This window comes from Panicum hallii, chromosome 1 (assembly GCF_002211085.1).
Source record: "Panicum hallii strain FIL2 chromosome 1, PHallii_v3.1, whole genome shotgun sequence".
Taxonomy (NCBI): Eukaryota; Viridiplantae; Streptophyta; class Magnoliopsida; order Poales; family Poaceae; genus Panicum; species Panicum hallii.
The window spans coordinates 54,357,454-54,372,937 of record NC_038042.1 but is presented as its reverse complement, the minus strand read 5'-3'; the positions used below and the strand labels follow the sequence as shown (position 1 = coordinate 54,372,937).

At 49.8% G+C, this 15,484-nt stretch overlaps 2 protein-coding genes across 6 annotated transcripts; one reads left to right on the top strand and one right to left on the bottom strand.

Moving 5' to 3' along the window:
- Window positions 1-2,196: 2,196 nt before the first annotated feature.
- LOC112890082 (putative U-box domain-containing protein 42) lies at window positions 2,197-7,826 on the bottom strand. Of its 5 annotated transcripts, none has more exons than XM_025956954.1 (6): window positions 7,710-7,826; window positions 6,804-6,916; window positions 6,308-6,695; window positions 4,933-5,906; window positions 4,500-4,809; window positions 2,328-3,946 (listed from the first exon to the last, which is right to left on the bottom strand). In XM_025956954.1, exons 4-6 carry the CDS (start codon window positions 5,902-5,904, stop codon window positions 2,328-2,330), a joined length of 2,901 nt encoding a protein of 966 aa, XP_025812739.1. In that variant the 5' UTR covers window positions 5,905-5,906; window positions 6,308-6,695; window positions 6,804-6,916; window positions 7,710-7,826. The 5 variants fall into 5 exon arrangements, with proteins under 5 accessions (XP_025812717.1, XP_025812739.1, XP_025812748.1 ...); XM_025956963.1 differs by having other exon boundaries at window positions 6,804-6,906; XM_025956941.1 differs by having other exon boundaries at window positions 7,524-7,817.
- Window positions 7,827-10,014: 2,188 nt separating this feature from the next.
- Window positions 10,015-11,841, top strand: LOC112898722 (amino acid transporter AVT6A-like). The gene is made up of 5 exons (XM_025967001.1): window positions 10,015-10,525; window positions 10,655-10,807; window positions 10,880-11,083; window positions 11,156-11,621; window positions 11,733-11,841. Exons 1-5 carry the CDS (start codon window positions 10,105-10,107, stop codon window positions 11,839-11,841), a joined length of 1,353 nt encoding a protein of 450 aa, XP_025822786.1. The 5' UTR covers window positions 10,015-10,104.
- Window positions 11,842-15,484: the final 3,643 nt, after the last annotated feature.

Sequence of the window (15,484 nt, the reverse complement as noted above, 5' to 3'; positions counted from 1 at the left end):
CGGCACGAGTACGTTTATAGGAGGCGGTTGCTCTGTAATTGGAAGCACACTCGGAATCTCGTCCGTCTTGGTCTCGGAAAATTCGAGAATGAAGCAGAATTCGACTCGGGGTTGCAAGATGTTGCCAATTGGAGTCGTGTGGCGTGGACATTAGTACACGATACGACTGTATTGAGCATGCGCACAACCTCTTCCGTGTCCCCAAGCGAGCTCCTGCCCCTCCACCACAGCCCCCGCCGCCTTCCGGCCGAGCTCTGTGGCGCGATCCCTCACGGGCTTTCCCTCCTCCAGTAACGCCGTCAGCCATCCAGCGTCAGGCATGGCGTCCGCACCCTCCGCCACCGGCACGAACACGCCGGCCTTCGCCAGCAGCCATGCCGGAGACCACGGCCTCGAGCTCCGAGTTCCAGCCGCAGTGCGTCAGGAACCAACCCACGGCACGGTGGCGCAGGATCTCCACCTGCGGGGTCCACCCGCGGATGACCACGCTCCGCGAGGCCGTTGCCGCCTCGAACCTCTCCGGCACCGCGGCGCCGCTCCTCACCGCCTAGATGCCCAGGCCCAGCGGCGGGCAGAGGAGAGATCATCGGCGACGGTGCGACCTCGTCTAGTTTTGACTTTAGCGAAGACACCCCCGGATATTTACAAAATAGCCCCTTAATTAATAATCGCGATCCGTATATTTACATAATAACTCCTTCTATTTACAAGTACCCCTTGGTTCGGATCGCGATTCATAATCGCGATCCGAATATTTACATAGTAAGCACTACTATTTACAAAATACCCCCTAAACTGGATAGCGATTCATAATCGCGATCCGAATATTTGCAAAATGATCCCTAGTATTTATAAGTTGCCCCTTAAAATGGTTTGGCCCCATTGCAGTCGCTCCGCCCGCCGTCCGCCGCCACACTTCCCTCCCTCCGCCCTAGGTGGAAGAAGCGAAACGCCGCCCTTCCTACCCTCCGTCACCGGCAAACCGCCGCCGCTGCCGTCTATCTACAGGAAAGCTGATGGTTATTTTGCAAATTGACGGTAGACTGCCACGGATGATGGGGGCGCCGCCGGCGCAGCGCCGTGGCGGCAGCGGATTTGAGTGATTAGGGAGCAATGTATGATGGTGGGTGGAATTTTGTGCAATCACCGACCACGACAGCGCTGCTCCTCTCGCCGCGTTCCAACCGTCACGCGACGACGGAGCGCGTGGTCCAGAGCACCTGGGCGGGCCGCTAGCTCCTCCTGCTTCTAGCAGCGGGCACCGGACGAGGACGAGGCGGGCGGGCGCGGTGCTGGCCCTGGAGGCCTTCTAGACGGCGTCCTGGAGAGGCACGGTGTGGAGAACGACATGCATCGGGGTCCTCGCGTTTGCGGGGATGGCTGGGGCTCGTGAAGTCGCTAGCGATCGAGCTTGGCGTTGCACAGAAGCGGGTGGTAGCCCTCGGTGACAGCAGGCAGAGCTAGCTCGGCGCGGGCTATGGCCCGCGGAGGTCTCATCGTTTGGCGCTTTTGCTGTGCGGTTAACAAGAAAGGCTTCTGATTTTCTGAACTTTGATGAACATTTCAGTCAGGAGCGTCAAGGGAGGATACTGTAACAGGCGGACTTCTTCTTGCTGAGTTCAGGAGGATTTTCATTTTTCTATTCAGAAAGTTCAGGACAAAGTGTTTAAAAAAAATTATTTTTCGTTTTGAATTGGTTTACAAGCTGCAAAGTTGTGCGAGCTAGTAGTATTACTCAAATGCTTTGCAATTGAAAGAATGTCTTAGCAGAGATAATAATATAAATATAAATGTTTAGCTTTTGACCACCTCACATGTCATTTGGATAATCATCCATCATATCGTAGATGAATGTTTCAGGTTGTCACTTTTCTTAACCCTCCAAAAAAAAGAGTATGGTCAAGCTATACGAAATGGAAAGGGGAGGAACGGTTGATCTCTCAGTTGTATTGCCACGTTCTTGTTAACTATAGAGTTGTGTATCTTTAAAAAAAAAACTATAGAATTGTGTACTTGTGTCGCCCTCTTTTCACACATCAACAAAACCTACAGATTGATCCAAAACTGGTGAGTTCTCAGCGGATTAATACAAAACTTTGCATTTCAACTTAAGCAGCATTTTCAAAATGAACTTGCGCCACTAATCGTCTCCATTCACTTGTTCAAACACTCAGCAGGATCAGAAAATCACAGTTGTGGGCGAAAAACAGAGACTAGCAAGCCAACATTCTATTGTGGTCATGGACTTCTGTAGTTTTGTTCAAACAAACGAGTAGCATATGCACAAATTTTACACTGTTTAGTTGTTCTCAACGAAGATAAAATCACTAGAACTCCATGGACACATAGGTTGCAGAGTAATCGGGCATCTTGTGCAGTCGCCGGAGGATGCTCTCGGCGGCCTGCTTGGTGCTCGGGTCCCCTCTGTGGAAGGCGCTCACCAGCGCCGTGGGCAGCATCCGGTCGCCGGTCACCTCCCTCAGGCACCGGTCGTCGCCGTGCTCCAGGAGCTTCTCCACCACGCAGAAGCACTTCTGCCACAGCACGTTCTGCCGGTGCTGCCTCAGCGCGCCGAGCACGCGCCTCGCCGCATCGAGCTCAGAGAGGGCAGCCACGCTCTTCTCGACGTCCACCCTCTCGTCGAGGAGAGTGCACAGCGCCCCGAGCGCGGCCTCCACCACCCGGACGTTGTCGTTATCAAGGCAGCCCAGGAGGCCCTCCACGGTGCCCGCCTCGAGGAGGCAGAAGGTCGTCGCCGGTGAACAGACTCCCCGGTGCACCAGGCAAACGTTGACCTGGTGGTGTGTGCTCTTCTTGTTGTTGCTGTGCGCCTTCGAGTCCTTCAGGAGCTTTAGTATGGCGTTCTTCTTTGACAGCAGCTCATCCGGCGGCGGCTGGGACAGTTTGATGGATAGGTAACTCAGGTTCTCGAGCCCCACGCCAGCAAGGCGTTGTACCTCGTCGCTTCCAGCTGGTCCGCTGAGCAGCTCAGTGAGCACAGAAGCCAGGTTGTGGTCCATGGCCACCTTCAACACTTCAGGACTGTACAGAGTTGCGGTAAGCCGCACAAGTGCACCCACGAGACCCTCCATGTAGGGCACTGCATGCTTACTTGATCTAGCAGCGCCATTCTGCATCTCTTTTATTGCACTCAGTATGGTCGGCACGGCGCCCTCCTGCACAAGTGCGACGTTAAGCGAGGTGTTCCGGTAAGGCAGCCTCGCGAGGAGCATCGCCAATGCAGCTTGCCGTTCAGTGATGCGGCCGGCGTGACTGATGCTTTTGACCAGCTTGCGTGGCTGCCCTTGTGTCTTGCAGAGCCTCTCTACAATGGTGTGGCCAATGTGTGGGGACAGTGTGATCAGTAGCCTCGTCGCAGCGAGGCTGAGCGCCTCCGTCGGGGAGCTCATGAGCTCGACAATGGCATGGCCGCGGTGGTTCTCCCTGATGACCGAGACCACCGTGGCCAGCGGCTTGGCGAGCGCAGTGAGCGCTAGCAGGACACGGATGATGCTGAGGTTGAGGTCGTCCGGCATGAAGCACTTGAGCATGTGCACAAAGTTGTAGATGGAGTACTTCGATGTAAGAACGTGACCTTCCTTGTTCACCACCGTGGTGTCTGGATCAATTCCTGACTCAACAATGTTGGCAAGGACAGTGGCAGCACTGGCCATGGAGTTCACTGGCTCATCATCTACCTTTCGGATGAACAGTTCCTCAATCATGACAGGGACAGCTCCTGCGTCAACAAGCATCTTGCTGTTGGGGTGGTGCAAGGAAAGCTGGACAAGGACATCGAACGCTGCCTTGCGGACCCTGGGGTTGCAGCTGCGCGCCATCTTGATGAGGATCTCCGACGTGCTTCTGTTGATGTCAATGGTGAGCTCCTGCTCTTGGACCAGCTCGCTGAGGAAACTGACCATCTCCATCTGCATCTCTTCTGAGCCTGTTTTGTAATCTCATGTCAGTTTAAACCACCAATTTACTACAGGAACATGTCGCGCTAAGTGAAATATTTCAGTTATTATGCTTAGCAAACCTTTCTGATGTTGTACTGATGAAATGTTCATACAAAACTGGACATGTACAGCTGCATTCTAATAGGTTTTACTGAAGTACTACCTTTGTCCCAAATATAAGGGATCCTGAGTTTGTCCTAAGTCAAACCATTCTAAGTTTGACCAAATTCATAAAGAAGAATATCAACATCTACCAAATTAAAGAAGTCAACTATAAAAATAAATTTCATAATTGATCTAATTATGCTCATTTGATATCGCAAATTCATAAGTATTATTGTTCTTTTCTATAAACTTAGTGAAACTTAGGAATGACTTGACTTAGGACAAACTTGGAATCCTTTGTATTTCAGGACGGAGGGAGTACCACTTGGCAGTTTTTACATTTTCAGAAACTTGGTGGATTAAACATAACCAAACTTGCAAAGATAACAACTATCATACTTGTAAAAAATGCTTTCCTAATACTCTGCATCTCACCTTCCACTAGATAACTCTGAAGAGGTTCTAAGTAGCCACTTTCAGCCATGTACTTGATGTTCTTCGGACACTTCTCCAGGTTCTTAAGGACAGCTCCAGCTTTCTCAGCAGCAATTGGATCATCCGTATTGTTGATCTTCATTGTGGTGAGGATCAGAATACCTCCAGGCGTTGAGCCAATATTCTCCAACAGTAACTGTGACTTTGAAAGCTCCAGCAAGAAAGAGATGGCTGCATGCCTTTCACCAGTAGTATTACTTGACAGTAGCTTTACTGTCCTGGCAATGGCCTTAGTTTTTCCAATTATATCCTGTATGTCATGCAGAAAACTTAATTCATAATTTGAAGAACAAGGCCAAGATGTTGAGCAGTTCAGTATAAACTGTTCTAAATTGCAGATGGACTCTTTTAGGTAATAAAGTTTCCTACTTACCTTTCCTTCTTCATCTTCAGCTAACAAGCACAGAAGCTCCAGTGCATCACATTGAATCTGCGCATTGTGGTTGTCCAACAGCCGTGCTAAGAACTTGGTGACCCCGATCTTATGCATCAGTTCCCTGTTCTTCCCCCTCAACTTGGCCAGCAACTTCAGCTCATGCATGGCTTCAAGCACCATTGTGTCTGCAGTTGACAGGGAGAGGGCAGTGCGAGCAATCCTCACACGCATGGCCTCATTCCTCATTGTCCATTCTTCAATTACACTCTTCAGGGAAGCATTGCTCATCACTGTCTTACTTTGCATTGGCATTTTTGTGACAGGGCAATAGATAGGTTCAGAACTGTCTGAAAACCTCTCAATATACTCCTCTATGGCTCTCCTGTCACATGTCACACCACTCTCAGTTGTCACAGGATCAGTCATTATCTCATTTGTCAGTGGACAGAAGAAGGCATCATACAGTGGCTCGATGTATTCTGCAACCTCCGGGAGAGTATTGAACATCTGGCCACCATATTCATGCAATTCATGGTACATTCCCTGCAGAAAGTCCACCAGCTTCGGAGTATCATTACCACGAAGAGACCTCCTAGGCCTGTTGCCCATTACATTCATGTATATATCAGCCTCAGAGTAACCCCTCATTGATTGTGATTTGATAAGCACATCCATGTAAGAATTACTGCCAAATGCTGATGCCGGTATCCTGCCAAGCTCATCATATATGTTCTGCAAGACATTGTCCAGATCTTGTGCTATGTTTTGTATCTCATCATCCTTGAGTTGCAATGATCTTCCTTTGCACCTTGCAGAAAGATCTTTAGCAAGATTGACATTGGCAAAAAGAGATTCTATCATCTGTGTCACATCGGTCTGGGTCCTGCGAGCTGTTTGACGCTCCATTGTTGCCCTGACTGATTCCATGGAGTTCTCTTGGCTGACATTGATGGTAGCTACTGATAACATGACTGCACGTACAAAAAGACAACAAAAGTTGAAAGAGAAAGAAATGTAAATGATTTTTCAAACAGGCATTCCCAGTGAAATTCGTCATGAGAAGGCTGAAAAACAAATCATCATAAGGGCATGAAAAGACAAGCTTCTAAACGGCTGTACAAACCTATGCGGTTAACAGAATTATCATGTTGTGCACTTGTGCTTACTTGCAAAAAGTTATTAAACTAAGAACCATGACAATCAAATAACCATTAGGCTGAGGCACAAATGGAAAGCCTTTGTACTCTTCTTGAACACAGGTTAATACCTTTTCCTCGGAAGCACTTATTGCTACGTTCTTCTACAAAGCCTAGGCCTCTAGATAAAACAGTATGGATAATTACAACAGAAAAGGAATCTTTATACGCAGTACCTGTATAGCTCTAGGCTCTAGCGAAGACCTCCAAGATCAACAATAGAACCGTGTGCAGAAGAGTTATAGATGAAGTATTTTGCCTTCAGCTCCAGCAAAGAACCTGGCCTTGGTTCACTGCAGTGCTTATGTGTACTCTTAGATAGATGAATGTAAATAGAGCAGACCCAGCAAGATGAGTTCAATATATAGTCTCTTCTATTTGGGTATTGGTAAACCCCCTTCAAACATCGCAACTATTTATCACCAAACAGGCCTAATGTGTTGACTTCTGGTTCCATCAGACTTCTACCCACATCAACGGGAGAAACATGACAAATCTCAGTCTTGATGACAGACTGGGATCCTTCCAGCAACCTTAGTTTAATAAGCCTTTAGGAACTTCAGACTATAAAACAAGAAAATACAAATGAATAATAGGAACAAAGTTAGGCGATGGATAGATTGGTAAGCTACCCTAAAAAAAACACAATGATACTGATGTCAAGGAGGTTACCGAAAGCTGTTGGCCCAATAGATAAAAAGAGGATTGGAGGAGATATGGTATCACTTCTTAGGTCATCATCGAAGCTGTTGGAGAGATCAAACTACTAGGAAACCTAAAGGAGACTGAAGTTTAAGCATGGATCAAAAACAGGAACCATAAGCACAAATATCTCACCATAAAATTTGCTACCTTTAAGTTTGTTCGTCTAATCAGATTTTAGAAGAATGATTGTATGGTTCAGAAACCTTTACTATCCAGAGCACTTCTTTAAAATTTCCTTGTTCTGAGACCTTGAAGCTCACAGTCCCAACCACACAAACTAATTCCGTGCGTAGTTTGGTTTGTGAAACTAAGGGACAAACCATGCTGACTATTTACTATCAGTGTTTTATTATACTCCCAAAGAGTGGTTAGGATTGGTAGCACAATCAAGACTATTAACAACAAGAGCACAGAAAATTGAGTAAGATACGAGCCTAAAAAATATAATAATACAAGGGAACTAGGACACCTTTGTATGTTGATTGTTGAACAACCATATAATCAGGACGAGTATGGTATGACAAAATGGCTGATGCTTCAAGTTTGGCTTATCAGTGCAGCACTGACCGTTTGTACGCATCTTATGATCTAATCCAGTCCAAATTGTGGCAGTCATAGGCTAAACCCTGGGTCAATGTTTTCCCCAACCAAAAGAACCAATGACGTGCGTCTGAGTGAGACAACTACCTGGCACCGAAAAATGCGTGGCGCAGTGACGATGTCCTTCGACAGCAGCCGCCGATGTGCCCCGTCCCCGTGTGCGGGTCGGGCGACAGCGGCGACGACGGCGAGGACGCACTGCGATGTGCCGAGTATGCAAGAATCGACTGCTAGTGCGCATGGAGACTGGAGACGGAGGTCAAGGAGAGGTACCGGCATGTGGCAAGGGAGGCGCAACCGGACATCGCCGGCGGCGGGGAGTTCATCCTGCTTCCTTCTTGCCTGACCAGGAGAATTGGACGGATTGCGCGATCCATCCCTGGGCAACCGTGAGCCGTGAGATCCAAGCTGAACGAATCAGATTGAGCGAGGCAAGAAGCGTTGGATGAGATTTTTACACGGAAACCCCTATAATGTCTGCAATTATCATGTACACTCTTTCCAGATGGATCGTGGAAAATGGTCCGCGATCAGGATTCAGGCCCGTCCAGTCCAAACATTTGAGTCGGTCCATCTGTCTCAATGCAGCCCATATGAGAGCTAGGATAAGCCATTTCTAGCCCATCAGAGGCCCGAATTAAAAAAAAAAGTTAAAAAGTTAAATTCGAAAAGGGGCGCCGACTTGAAAAATTTTACCTCCCGTCCGACCAACAGGCGAGAGGCGTGGGGCTGGAAACCTCCCGCCCATCCAACAGGCGGGAGGTGCCAAATTATTTTCTACTTCGTGAATAAGAAACTTTTCTTATTCGCGAAGAGCCCCCTGACGTGGCTGCGGGGGCATCCCGCTCGCCCAACAGAAACTCCCGCCCGTTGGGCGGGCAGGAGGTTCTCTATATAAGCTCCCACCTGCCCCCTAAATTTCCAATTTATTCAGCAAAAATTAGGAAAAAAAAGAAAGAGAGGAGAGAAAGCGGTGAAGCCCTATTCACACGTCGGTTTGGAGGTATATTCTCGTTCTAGTCGTATAATTACTTGAAAATAACTATAATCTAGAAAATATTTGTTAGGGTAGTTATATTTTAAATAGTGTTTAGTATTTTTAATTGTTTTTAGTATAATTTATATTCTGAATAGTTTAGAATCTGGAAAATATAATCTGGGAATCGCTGAAACTTAGGGTCGTTGTGTATTAATATGTAGTATAACTAGTTTATTAATAATTGACAGATATGTTTTTCGAGAAGGGTACTTTTAGTATATATTACGGAGAAGGAAATGTGATTTATGAGCCGAATGGGGTAGATTTAAGTGAATTCAACTGTGCGCTGCAGTGCATGTAACCAGAGTGGACACACGTATAAACGTTGTCCTAACAATGATGCTGAGCCTAGTTCTGCTGAAGCTGGCCCTACAGGTGATGCAACAGATGGAAGACCTCCGGTTGCATCAAGGAGTGGGAGACGTCGCCGATTGAGTGCTACTACGACATCAGGTACCGTTTAGTTGTAATTTTATTTGAACTTTATTTGCTCATGTGTAATATTTGCCGCGTTGAGTTTGTATCAGACCTGGATGTGTATTTGTAATTTTAACAGACCATTATGTGTATTTGTAATATTTGCCGCAATGACTTTTAACAGATCATTATATGTGTTTGTAATTGTAACTGTGACTTAGCATTTGTATACTCTCTGTTGTATTCGTTATGTATGTTTCTAATATATGTATCGTACTTAATTTTTCATGCAGATATTTGTAATGGCTTGATGTATCGTACTATCGTAATATTTGGATACATTATCGCTTAACCATCTTCATACGAGTTTTAGATACCGTAATCTTCTTCGTAAAATTAAACTAAAATTTTCAAAAGAGTATGACGAATAAATCTTGTATTTAAAAAAAGTATGAATTTTAAATAGTTTGTAAAACATAAATTCGAACAAAAAATAAAAAATTCGCACTGTTGGGCACCTCCCACTCTTTGCCGCCGCGGGAGGGGTCTCTTCGCGAATAAAAAAGTTTCTTATTCGCGAAGAGACCCTCAAGAGGGGCCTGCAAAAAGATTTGGCACCTCCCGCCCGTTGGATGGGCGGGAGGTGTCCGGCCCCACGCCTCCCGCCCGTTGATCGGGCGGGAGGTACTTTTTTTTTTTGAAAATTTTCCAAATCGGCACCCTTTTCAAATTTAATTTTTTTAACCCCTTGTAAAAAAATTCTCAGAGGCCCTCCAGTCCAAACATTTGAGTCGGTCCATCTGTCTCAATGCAGCCCATTATGAGAGCTAGGATAAGCCACTTCTAGCCCATCAGATGCCCACACAGTTAGAGGCCCAATTATAGCCCATCAGCCCACCACTGAGGTTCTTCCATCTTGGCCCGGAAAGGGCTAGCTCGGATGCATGGCCATGGCTCCAAGATTTCTAAATGAGGAGCCACTCTAATTATAAGACGCCTCGTCTCCTCCGACCAAAGCTTCTCCACACTCCACTCCCCACATTCTTCCTCCGTGCGCTCCATCAAACAGGAGCAACTCCAATCCTCGCGCATTTTCTTTTGTGCAAACAGGGATCAGCAGAATTTTAGAAGCTGGAATTCCGTCCGCGCAAGCCTCACCTCCCCAGGAACGAGCCGAGCTTCGGCGCCACCATCGCGAGCGACTCCGCGAGGATGGTGATGCCGATCTCGAGCGGCGGCGATCACGCCGCCGAGACCGAGAGCACCGAGTCGCTCCTCCCCAAGAACCAGCATCGCGGGGGCGACGGGGACGATGGCGGCGACGACTTCCACGGCGCGTCCTTCGCCGGCGCGGTGTTCAACCTGTCCACCACCATCGTCGGCGCGGGCATCATGGCGCTCCCGGCCACCATGAAGGTGCTCGGCCTCGTCCCGGGCCTCGTCCTGATCGTGCTCGCCGCCGTGCTCACGGACGCCTCCATCGAGCTCCTCGTGCGCTACAGCCGCGCCGCGGGCGCCAAGTCCTATGGCAGGGCCATGGGCGACGCCTTCGGGTCGTTCGGCAGGGGGTTCCTCCAGTTCTGCGTCGTCGTCAACAACCTCGGCGTCATGGTCGTCTACATGATCATCATCGGTAAGCCGTCGATCGTCGCTGAAGTAGTGAAGCATTGCCTCTCCTCTTGATTGCTTGCTTGCTTGCTTGCATTAGGATTTCTTTTTTTTCCCCTGAATCGATTAACAACTCCTTCCTCTCGACACAAAGGTGACGTGCTCTCTGGAACCTCCTCCCACGGCGTGCACCATCATGGCGTGATAGAAGGATGGTTCGGCCCAAACCGGTGGAACGGACGCTTCGCAATCCTCACCATCACAACTTTCGGCGTGTTCGCTCCGCTGGCATCTTTCAAGCGCGTCGGTAAGCATGCGAGCACTGTCATGGTGCCTCATCTTTTTTTATTCTCTCTCAACATTTTGTTGATCATTTCAGACTCGCTGAGATTCACGTCTGCTGTGTCGGTCGCTCTGGCCGTTGTGTTCGTCGTGATCACCGCCGGGATCGCCATCTTCAAGCTGGCGAGAGGACACATTCCGATGCCTCAGCTGTTCCCCGATGTCCATGACTGGCCGTCCATCTGGAGGCTCTTCACAGCTGCCCCAGTTCTTGTCACCGCTTATATTTGCCACTACAACGGTATAGGAACTACGAACTGATTAACTCCAATGTGCGCACGTCGTTGCTGCTGATTGACTGAAACTTTTGCAGTTCACCCCATTTACAACGAGCTCAGGGATTCTCTGCAGATCAGGCCCATAGTGCGCACGTCGCTGCTGCTGTGCTCCGCCGTGTACATCACCACCAGCTTCTTCGGCTTCCTCCTCTTCGGCGACGCGACGCTCGACGACGTCCTCGCCAACTTCGACGCCAACCTCGGCATCCCCTACAGCTCCTTCTTCAACGACGCGGTCAGGGTGAGCTACGTGCTCCACCTCATGCTCGTCTTCCCCATCGTGTTCCACGCGCTGCGGCTCAACATGGACGGCCTCCTGTTCCCGTCGGCGCGGCCGCTGTCCTGCGACAACCGGAGGTTCGCTGTGCTCACAGCGGCGCTCCTCGCCGTGATCTTCCTCGCCGCCAACTTCATCCCCAACATCTGGGACGCCTTCCAGTTCACCGGAGCGACCGCCTCTGTCTGCGTTGCCTACATCTTCCCCGCGGCGATCACGCTAAGGTGACTTTGACACCTTGTTTGTTACAACGAACAGCACAAATTTCTCGGTCATGGCTTTAGGATGTTTTGTAGCTAGTCGTCTGATGCCGTTTGTTCCGCTTGAATTAACAGGGATCGTCATGGCATAGCAAGGAAGAGAGACAAGCTCCTGTCGGTGTTCATGATTGTTCTTGCTGTGGTGGCAAACGCAGTGGCCGTGTACAGCGACGCTTGCTCATGATATGATACTAATGGCGACCAGGGCCAGGTCAAGCGAACGCCGTTAACTAAATTAGTCCGGATGAAACCACAGTAGCTGTGTATAAGAAGCATCACATTTCTTTCTTTTTTAAAAAAAACGCCAATTTTCTATTGATAGATAAGAAAATAGTTACAGCTTTTTTCGAGGACATCACGTATGTGAGCGAGTTCGCCTTTCTTGTTCGGATATCCAGGAAGAGATGGATTGAGAGGTCCGGTAACCATGGATTGGAAAGGAGAAATGAACTAGTTTCCCAACCAACTCAATGGGAATCGCCTGAAAACACAGACCCAAATGCACCCAGCCCGTGGAGCGAGTACGGCCGGCCGCGAGGCCACCGGCCGGCTCGGCTCGTCTTCTTCTTCTTCTTTTCTAATGAGACGCAGTATCGATTTTTAATTTCTTGGATGGTGAGCTATTGACGAAAGGTACGCCGCCCAATCCGTCTCAAAGCCAACAGCGTTGCCCCACGAGTGGCCCTCGTCGGCCAGCTTCTCCACGGTTCCTTCCTGCAGGTTCAGCGCGTGCGCGCCTCCGCCATCTCCCATCGTGAACAAGACCAGGCCGTTCTTCTCGCCAATCCACCGCAGTTTATGCGTGCGAAGGTCTCGGCAGTTCATCTTCATGTGGTGCACCGTGATCGCCTCCTCATCAGAGCTCGATTCCTTCCTGCCGTTCTGGAACTGGAAGTCGTCTCCATCTCCACCAGGGATGTCGAAGTACGAGATCTTCGCCACGAGCGTGCCATCGCCACCCAGCATGCCGAGGTAGACGAGGAAGAGCCGGTTGTCCGGTGAGACGCCCAGCAGGCGCGTCTTCAGCCAGTCGTGAGGGCAATCGTACGGCAGCAAGCACGCCCATGGCCTGCTCTTCCCGGTCATCGGCGTCGAGGCGCACCCCGAGCGCGTCGTGGTCCAGCTGCCAGAAGGCCACGCCGCGTAGCACGGCGGCGCCGCCAATGTGGCGCAGCTCCCCGTCCGAGACGCTCACCGCAGACCTAGCCTCTGCTCCCCAGCGGCCAGTGTCCGAGCAGTAGCACCGGAGCGCGGTGAAGCCGCGCCGCCGGTTGTTGTAGACAAGCAGCAGCTGGAATGATTTGGTGCCGCGCCTTGGATTATTTGGATGGAGGTCGTCGCCGGTGAGCAGTGCGCAGCCGTAGTCCGTTGGCTTGTCCTCGCCGGAGAGCGGCGGGAGCACGACGGCGTCGCCCGTCATCGGGCTGCAGACGCACAGCGTGACGTCGTCGGCGCGGGTCTCGCGCCGGAGCTCCAGCACGAGGCGGCCGTTGCGGGAAGCGACCGGGCGGGAGTAGTCGAAGACCGCGCCGTCCAGCGCATCGAAGAAGGAGCCGATGGAGGCTGGTATTGTTTCGCAACCCAGGAGGCGACGGCCGGACGCCATGGCGAGGAAGCGCGGCTGCGGCGCAGCAGGCGTGCACCGTGTACGCGCGGTGGTCCCGGCCTTCCGCAGGTGGAAGACGCCGACGGCGAGCTGGGGAAGGAAGCGGCCCACGGGCGGCGGCAGCGAGCGGGAGATGGCGGCGGCGCTCGTGGTGACGACGCGCCCCCACCGCGCGCACGTCACGGCACAGCGCACGACGTCGGCCGGGTGTGGCAGCCTGGCAAAGACGCCGGCGAGCGCGTCGTCCGGAAGGGACGTGCCGTTGTCGTCGCGGCGGCGGGCAGATTTCCTCGTGTACGGCGGGGCAACCGAACGGCGCCGGCTGCGCTGCGGCCGCGGCATCGTGGGGAGTGTGCGTTGTCGTCGTCGCAAACTCGCAAAGCTTTCAGATGTGCACCGCCGCTACTTTTATGGACCAGAAACAACCGCCATTCAGGCCGACTCCGATCTGATGCCTAGTTTTGGACCGACTCCGATCCGGTGCCAGGCGACTCCGACGCACCTGATGTCTTACGAGGACGTGCCGGCCGCCGCGTTCATCTCCCGAAGCTGGCCGGCGAGTCGGGGACCCGGTTGTCTTCCTGCCCGTGTCCATGGACGCTCTGGCCTCTTTCCATTGACTTGGGGCTGATTGAGCAATGATATTTGGTCATTCCAGGGGTAGCCGATTACACCATCTGAAATGAAATACTGTAACTGAACAGGAGTTACAGGCTGGTGTGCTCGATCACAACATTCTTTTAACCAGCAATGAGGTAACCACATCTTTGCATTAAGGAGCTGAATGCTGAAGTGCAAACAAGGGACGCTGTTATGTTCAGTTCAAGTCTCAGAAAACTGGGAGAGCAGCTAATCAAAAGGAATAACAGGTGGCAACGAACATTCACTGAGATGCTCTGACAAGGGACTGAATTTCACACCAATTCCTGCAGCATGACCTAGCCACAACCGTGGAGCTCCATCTCAGAAAGCACAAGGAGTCAAGAAAATGTGATCCAACAGAAGTATGATAACATTTTCTTGACTCCTTGCATTGTACACTCCCAATCTTACGTTGAAAAACAACTGTGCTGCCACAAACGAACAGCAAGAGAGTTCTGCTTCTGCCTCTGATGAGTAACATTGGATAACTTTAATAGTTGTGGATGCTGATATGATCAAGAAGTACATAATGAACCATGGCATGAATGTTTGAATGTTTTGCTATAGTCCCCTAAGTTGTTGTTGTGTTAAAACATTTTTTTTATCATGAAGGGAGAGCGGCTCTCTAAAATTGCTTGGCATGACGGATAACCATTGCAAATTCATACTTGGGAAGTGTCTATTACTATTTACACGTAGTCCAAACGCTTGAGCTCATCAAGATGATGATATCCATAAAGAAAGGGACCTGCAGATTGGCCCTGAAAATTTCCAGTAACTAGAAGGGGTCTTGATTTCTCTAACTATCAAGGTGCTAGGCTGCTAGCTAGTGTGCCCAGCATTCTACAGCAAAATTACATTTCAGAATGAGATGCGCTCCAAAGACTTCTCTGAATTAGTTCCACACATGACAACTTCCTAGTGCTTAATCTATCTTTCAGTAGCACCTAGAAAAAGATTTTGTGCTTCAGCTGACAAGAGGATTTCCATAACCATCTGAATGCCTGATATACTTCTCTGTGTCCTTCCATAACTTTGTAAGGCTTTGAGCAGGAGTAATAATCTGCACCCCAGATGTAAACCTATCACTCTAGCTCCTCGGATGCAGTACCATCATCCAGTATGCTCTGAAGTTCAACAAACTGACTGTAGGCCTCATCTGGGATTGGAACATGGAACAGCCTATATAGATGGTTGTTCTGAATTGTCTCATGCAGTTGTATCTTCTCGAGCCTCAGCATAACTCAAGTCATAACGTAAGCACTTGAATTCTTTAGCCTCGGCAAAAATTCTCCTTCTTAGATACTTACAGCGTCACCTTGACGTTGTTGGGAAAATTGTAATTGTGAAAGCTTCCATGTTTGTAACGTGAAACAACAAGGACATGTATCGGCCAAGGATTGCTATAGATAGAACTGACTATAGATAGAATTATTCTTTCTTGTGAAGCAATCCTTGGCCGGCTCTCCTGTTGGTTCTCACGCTATATATGTAAGCCATGAGAGGGGCTTTTCCTCGATCAATACAATTAACAGTCAACTGACCGAGAGACTCAAGATCGGGCTCCGTCGTTCCTTCT